The 7,754-nt window shown below is 47.0% G+C and overlaps 1 protein-coding gene across 1 annotated transcript; it reads left to right on the plus strand.

The window, feature by feature from the left end:
• The first annotated feature begins 983 nt into the window (after window positions 1-983).
• Window positions 984-5,968, plus strand: NR0B1 (nuclear receptor subfamily 0 group B member 1). Its single transcript, XM_067723079.1, has 2 exons — window positions 984-2,142; window positions 5,653-5,968. The coding sequence occupies exons 1-2, from the start codon at window positions 990-992 to the stop codon at window positions 5,892-5,894; spliced, it is 1,395 nt and encodes a 464-aa protein (XP_067579180.1). The 5' UTR covers window positions 984-989; the 3' UTR covers window positions 5,895-5,968.
• Window positions 5,969-7,754: the final 1,786 nt, after the last annotated feature.

The raw sequence follows: 7,754 nt of genomic DNA on the forward strand, positions 1-7,754 counted from the left end.
GGAGCTACCCACTGATCTCATTGACCGTATGGAGCACGAGCAAAGAGGCTGTGTGGCAAGTGAGAACAAAAGATCCAGGCTTTCTGAAACCTGTGCTGCTCGTTATTCGCTTAGAAACGGTGGGAGAAGAAATGTTAATTGCACATCTACCCAATATAATATCTCTAGAAGAATCCAAAGTTCTCACTGTAGCAACTTTTTAGCCCCTTGTGATTATTATATTCCTAAATATTAGCCACTTTTATAACCTGGTCGCTGCCCCCAGCTCTCTAACACAACACCTACGACAAAGTGGGTGCTCATAAATATTACTTGAATTAAACAATAAGCTTATGATAGCATCCTTAGACTAGTGCTTTTTCCACATTTAAGGTGCACGCGGATCCTTTGTAAGCCTCGTTAAAATGCAGATTCAGAGCCAGAAGGTCTGGTTGGGGCCTGAGATTGGGCATTTTACCAAGTTCCCATATGACGCTGACACTGCTGGTCCATGGTCTATAGTTTTCAACGTGCCTTAAAATGAGACCTCCCTATCCATATACAAAGTAAGCCATACAAAGTTTAGTCATTTAATGAAAGTTTGCAAATATGGCACAGAAATAGATTTTTCCCCTTTTCGGTACCCCTGCCTTCCCAGTAAAGAGAGCAAATTAGACGCCAGGGTTCAATGGAAAAAGTTGGAACAGTGCCGCCAAATACCTGCTCCCTGCGCCGAGCTCTGTCTTCCAAACGCAGGGAAGGGCGTAATGAGAAGACGGAGGGAAGTTTCTGGCAGCTCCCACGGCTCTGCTCCTCCTCCGTTTTCAGCTGTTAAGGAGCATCTGCCCCTTTTGAACCGCCGAAGTCACGGGCTAACACACCCGAGCGCCGCGCCCGCCTCCGCGCCTTTGCCCAGGCGGAGACGGCCGACGCGCGTGCGTGCGCGTTCGGTATAAATAGATTGCAGGCGGCAGCCACTGGACAGAGCCGGGCTACGGGCACCGCGGGCCATGGCGGGCGAGGACCACCAGTGGCAGGGCAGCATCCTCTACAACATGCTCATGAGCGCGAAGCAAACGCACGCGACTCCGGAGGCGCCCGAGGCACGGCCGGGGGGCGCGTGCTGGGGCTGCTCCTGTGGCTCGGAGCCCCCGGTGGGCAGAGAGGGGCTGCCAGGTGAACGGGCAGTGGAGCTCCTGTACCGCTGCTGCTTTTGCGGTGAAGACCACCCGCGGCAGGGCAGCATCCTCTACAACATGCTCACGAGCGCGAAGCAAACGCAGGAGACTGCGGAGGCGCCCGAGGCCCGGCTGGGGGGCGCGTGCTGGGGCTGCTCCTGTGGTTCGGAGCCCCCAGTGGGCAGAGAGGGACTGCCGGGTGGGCGGGCCACGGTGCTCCTGTACCGCTGCTGCTTTTGCGGTGAAGACCACCCGCGGCAGGGCAGCATCCTGTACAGCTTGCTCACCAGCGCAAAGCAGACGCACGTGGCTCCGGAAGCTCCTGAGGCGCGGCCGGGGGGCGCGTGGTGGGACCGCTCCTACTGCGCGCAGAGGCTGGGGGGCAGAGAGGAGCTGCCGCGCGGGCGGGCCTTGGCGCTCCCGTACCGCTGCTGCTTTTGCGGTGAAGACCACCCGCGGCAGGGCGGCATCCTCTGCAACGTGCCCACGAGCGCAAAGCAAACGCACGTGGCTCCAGAGGCACAGCCGGGGGGCCCCTGGTGGGACCCCTCGTGCGGCGCGCAGCGGCGGGTGGCCCTCAAGAGCCCACAGGTGGTCTGCGAGGCAGCCTCGGCAGGCCTGTTGAAGACGCTGCGCTTCGTCAAGTACCTGCCCTGCTTCCAGGTGCTGCCCCTGGACCAGCAGCTGGTGCTGGTGCGCAGCTGCTGGGCGCCGCTACTCCTGCTGGAGCTGGCCCAGGACCGCTTGAACTTTGAGACGGTGGAGACCTCGGAGCCCAGCCTGCTGCAGAAGATCCTCACCACCAGGCGGCGGGAGACCGAGGGCGACGAGCCGCAGCCACATTTGGTACTGCCGCCGGAGGCCGAGCATTTGCCGTTGGCCGCCGAGGTCCAAGCCATCAAGGGCTTCCTCGCCAAGTGCTGGAGCCTGGACATCAGTACCAAGGAGTACGCCTACCTCAAGGGGACCGTGCTCTTTAACCCGGGTAAGGGCGCCGGCCTCGGCTCTGGCTTTTCTCTGCTCCGGCTTTTCTCTTCTCCTACAAGCACTGGACAGTACCCACCCCTGGCACAGACACTTGAAGAGTTTTCATTGTTAGGGGAGTTTGGGGGGCACAAGTCAGGAATCATGACAAACTCAGCAGAGTTGGGGGAGCTCCAGAAACCATTCCTCGTGGGTGGGGTGCTGCCAGAAACTCAGCCGAGAGGAGGGTTTTTTTTTTTTGTTGAGGTTTGTACTTAATCTCTCTACACCTTTCTGTTACTACGGAAAAGTTTGTGCTTTCAGGGACATGGCTATTCCTTCTCAAATCTTTTAAATCCAGTAGTATAGCTTTAAAAAAAAAAGTCTGTGTTCACTGCAAATTTTGCAACGTCTCTTTCTGAAACCCAGCTCTGAAATTTACTAGAACCTTTTGGTTGGAGGAAGTCTATTAAGGCTGGCAAGAGAGGAAATATTTGTTAAGAACCCACAGAGACACCATCCCCTGGGGACACTGTCAGGACACTGGACTTAGTGTTTCATGTGTCTGTCTCTGAATGGTCATTTTAATGGTCCTAAGCAGCTGGACTGTCTCATCATCTAAGTGTCTGTAAGTATCAGGTTAGCAAAGGGGTAGGAGAAAGACATGTTAGAGACTGCATGCAGGAGCACTGCATTTTAGAGCCTTTAGACACCTTAGAGACCTCCTAATCAACCCCCTCTGCCCTTCACCCTTTCCTCATCCCATTGGCAGGTTAGGTAGTCTAGTCCCAAGTGACCTTACTCCAAAATAAATGGCCAGTGAGTTGTGGAGCATGGGTCTCCAGTCTCCTGGGCCCAAGGGGATGTCTGCTGCACCACACTTTCAGGTTGTCTGTTGGGTGGTGGACACTCTGCCCCACACAGTGCAACCGACTCATTGGAGAAAATCTCCCTGGGCAGCCCAGCACCTTGTCTCGAGTATGTCCTACTACTAGAGTCATCTTCAACCAGCATCCTTCCAGAAGGGTCACAAGTGGGCAGGAAGTTTCCAGACAGCTTGCGTTGGGAGAGTATTTATCATGCTCCCTCCACATCCTTTTTTCCTGACACCAGGAGTCTCGGGGTCATGTCCTTGCCTCCTGCCTAGCACTTTTGAAGGGGTATAGAGCAGGATTTAGTGGGATAATAATTCATTCAGACCTCACATTTCAGGACTTAAGAGACCTCAGCTCATCCCAGTGATCATGATAGGTTACTTTTTGCTTGTATCATTGTTTTCTAAACCTACCTGTGCACTTGGTGGTGTTGGCAGGGAAGGCGGTCCTTCAAAGTCTTTCCGGGCCCCTCCTCTACAAGTTCTGATTCGGTAGCTCTGGTGGAGGGTCAGCAAATCTGCATCCATAATAAGTGCCTCAGGTGGTTCATTGGGAAGACAGTGTTTTCTCGCTCCTTCAGCTGTGTTATTAGACACCTACCATGTGCTTTGTTCTGCTGGAATAAAAAGGTAAGACAAGGGCTCAGCTTTCAAAAGTTTACATTCCACTAGTTCCCCTCTTTCCCTCCACCCTGTTTTGCATCTCTTATTCTTGCTCTGCTTTTCTGAATCCTCTCTCAAATAAGTTTAACCAGCTAAGCTGGGTGTGCTTTAAACATAAATGTACCTGCATCTGGGAAAAAGTAATGCCTGCTAAGTGTGTGGCCTTTCTTTGCTGTTTATCATTTTGTATCCCCTGATCTTTAAGTTTAAACATTTCCCTCCCGCCTCCCATGGAGTCCATCTATCTGCCTTTTCTCTTTCTTGATTTTACTTTGAAGGCAAGTCTTTTTCTGGTGGGGGGGACACTTTTAGGGGATGATGGGAAAAGAGCAGTGTGGTATGAAAGCAGAGAAAAGTGGAGTTCACAAGATGAAGTTTTAATAAGCCATGAATTTAGACCTGGGGGAGCTTCCGATTTCTGGTGGTTTCACACAAGCCTCTTCTTACCCTCATGAATGGAATCCAAGTGCAATAAAATTGGGTCTCAAGCCTGGATAATGAGCTGTAGGTAGTAGGGGATGGTAATCCGTGGACTGGGGTAATCAGAATTGGAATATGGATTAGAGATGTTGCTGTATTTTTGTTCTCATTTATCAGATTTGATATTTGCCTGTACTAGAAATGACTCGCCTATTGCTATTATTTTTTTTGAAAGAACACTGGCTGGTTCTGTTACTCTGTGATTATTAGCATGACGCTTTTAAAATACTTTTCTGTTGGATTTTGTAGAAAAAGGGAAGGAAAATGATTACAATAATCAACATCATTTACACCTAATGGTAAATTGGTAATTTCTTAATTACAAGTTAAAGAATTTTACAGTAATATTACTATCATGGAGGATCAAAGGACTTTTAAAAGCAGCCTCCTCTTATCACGTTCTTTATAAAACTTAGAGGCATTTAATCTTTCCTGCATTGCATTTCATTCAGTTTTACTTGGATATCACACTGTACTGCAAGAAGGTCATGCAATCTTTATTTGAAAAGTAACTTTTGTACCATGTTGCAATCGATGTTTTCATGTTTACTTTTTTTTTTTTTTTTTTTGCGGGCCTCTCACTGCTGTGGCCCCTCCCGCCGCAGAGCACAGGCTCCGGACGTGCAGGCCCAGCGGCCACAGCTCATGGGCCCAGCTGCTCTGCGGCACGTGGGATCTTCCCGAACCGGGGCACGAACCCGCGTCCCCTGCATCGGCAGGCGGACTCTCAACCACTGCGCCACCAGGGAAGCCCCCATGTTTACTTTTTAACCCTCTGATGGCTATAAGACAATGCTTTCAAAGACTGCTTTTTTTTTTTTTTTAAAGAACCCTTTGGAATGCTCATTTGAATCACTTTTTTAAAAACCTCCCCAGTACAGAAATCATGGTACAATGAGCTAAGTGGCCAGAGTTATCTCTTAAATTATTATGGGACTGTAGACTAAAATCAGCCTGCAGGCAAATAATTTAAATGAGACTGTCAGCCACAGTTGGTGGCTGTGAAGTTTACCACCATGGGCGGTAATCATTACAGTGGTGGGAAATTCAAGGGAGGATGGTAAAATATTACCTAGCAAAGCCTCTTGCCTTTATACTAAGGCCTGTTTGCCATAGGTAAAAGGTGCACACTTCTTGAAATAATTTTAATTTCTTTGTACGTGCATAGATAGTGAACTGGAGCAACGATTCATTAAACTATATTCTACTGTCATACTGAATTAAGTGTGCATTTGTTGGCTCAGGGCCAGCAGTTTTTAAATGTGAGCATACAAACATAGTGAATATTAAATAAGAATAATTACATGATATTTCCTTCTTGGAAGCGTTGCTCCTGAAACCTTAGAAGTGGTTTGGCACTTTATCCTTGCTGTTGAAAAGAACTTTTAACCAGGAAGCTTGAGCGTTTTTTTAATTGGGGAAGGGGGCAGAAATTGGATCTGTTTAAAAAGCTAGCAAAGGGCTCAGAGTGAGCTGATTCTAACGAAGAGGTTTTTCTCCCTTTTTCTCCTCCAGACCTACCAGGTCTGCAGTGCGTGAAGTACATCCAGGGACTTCAGTGGGGAACCCAGCGGATACTCCGTGAACACGTCAGGGTGACACACAGGGGGCACCAGGCCAGATTTGCCGAACTGAACAGCACCCTTTTCCTGCTGAGATTCATCAATGCCAATGTCCTGGCCGAACTGTTCTTCAGGCCCATCATCGGCCCAGTCACAATGGATGATATGATGCTAGAGATGCTCTGTGCGAAGTAATGAAGGCACGGGGGCCACACACATGCAGTTCACCATGAAGCACAAATGAGGAGCTGTGGGCAGAAGAGTGTAAAACAGAGTAAAATAAACTTTATTATTTTTACATGCATAGTATTTTTGTATTCAATTAAAGAAAAACTTTAGTTACAAACAATTAGAAAATCCTCTGTTCCATACTGTCTCATTGCAAAGGAAAACTTTTGCCAACAGGTAACACATCTCTGTACATCTTTAAGGAACGAGCAGGGGGACTACACTCATATGCTATTTTCACAAGTTTAGCCACTCTGTCCATTGAACCTGCCAAAATCAAATTTGTAACTTTAACTTATAATGTTAAGGTGTTAACCACTAATTTGATTGCGAAAAGGTTCATCAGGGTTTAAGTAGGGCTTCAAAAAATATTAAAAACCTAGGCAACATAAACAAAAATTGTCTTTGTAGGTTGACTTGGCTCTATCTTCTCCACTCCCATTGGCTGTGTGCAAGACTGTCTTTGTACCAAGTCAAGTGGAAATCTGTGATCAGAGAAGCACCTGAAAGTGAAGTAGGAGATTTTTCAGAGTTTTGGTGTGGGATTTTTCTGTACACAGCAAGTAAAGTTCAACAAGAAACTTACATTCTATAAGGAGGCACTATAGTTCCAGAAAAATCAACATCGTTATAAACCCCCAATTATATCTCACCTTTTAGATACATTATATATGTAACTGTCACATCGAATGAGCACGGTATGAAATATAGTGACTTTATTGTTGGCTCCTGCTGCCCCTTTAAATGCAATCAGTAGAACTAGTTCTTCCTTGTCCCCAGATAAAATTTAGGGCACCTAATGTTTATTCACTGATAGGTAATAAATTGCCCATCAGTGATTAATACATCTAGGTAATCTAGGGTAATAACCCATTGCAAGGAGTCTTGAAATTTCTTTTGTGCAAACCCCTTTGGCAGTCTGATGAATTCTATGGACATCTCAGAATCAGTCTCTCAGAATAATGCAGCAAATAAAATACTTAGGATTACAAAGAAAATAAATTATGTCATAGTACTAAAAATGTTAAACTTGGACTTCGCTGATGGCACAGTGGTTAAGAATCTGCCTGCCAAGGCAGGGGACACGGGTTCGATCCCTGCTCCGTGAAGAACCCACATGCTGTGGAGCAACTAAGCCCGTGCGCCACAACTACTGAGCCCACGTGCCACAACTACTGAAGCCTGTGCGCCTAGAGCCCGTGCTCCACAACAAGAGAAGCCACCACAATGAGAAGCCCACGCACCGCAACGAAGAGTAGTCCCCGCTCTCCGCAACTAGAGAAAGCCCACGCGCAGCAACGAAGACCCAACGCAACCAAAAATAAATTTATAAAAAAAAATAGTTAAACTTTCTGCTGTACAGCAGTGACTCAGTTATACATATATTTACATTCTTTTTTAATATTCCATTATGGTTTATCTCAGGACGTTAAATATAGCTCCCTGTGCTATACAGTAGGACCTTGCTGTCCATCCATTTGATAAATCAATGATACTTCAATTAAAAAAATGTTAAGTTTTAAAAATATTTTGAAATGTGATATAATAATATACATCTTTATCAACACAAAAACCTATCTGGTGGCAGGTCTAATATCTAAATTTCAAGCCAGTGATCAATAGAATTGAAACTTCAAAATAATCTACGTCTATAATGTGATAAGAAAATATTTGAGATTTCCATTAGTGATTGTGTTGGGGGACCCCAAGATCAACACCCCACTCAGGGATTTGCTAGGTCTCGTGGGCCTCAGCCTATAGTTGTCTTCAGGGCTAAGACTCATTACAGAGATATGGTAAGGATATACAGCCAGATCATAGGGGAAA

The sequence above is a fragment of the Pseudorca crassidens genome, chromosome X (genome assembly GCF_039906515.1).
Source record: "Pseudorca crassidens isolate mPseCra1 chromosome X, mPseCra1.hap1, whole genome shotgun sequence".
NCBI lineage: Eukaryota > Metazoa > Chordata > Mammalia > Artiodactyla > Delphinidae > Pseudorca > Pseudorca crassidens.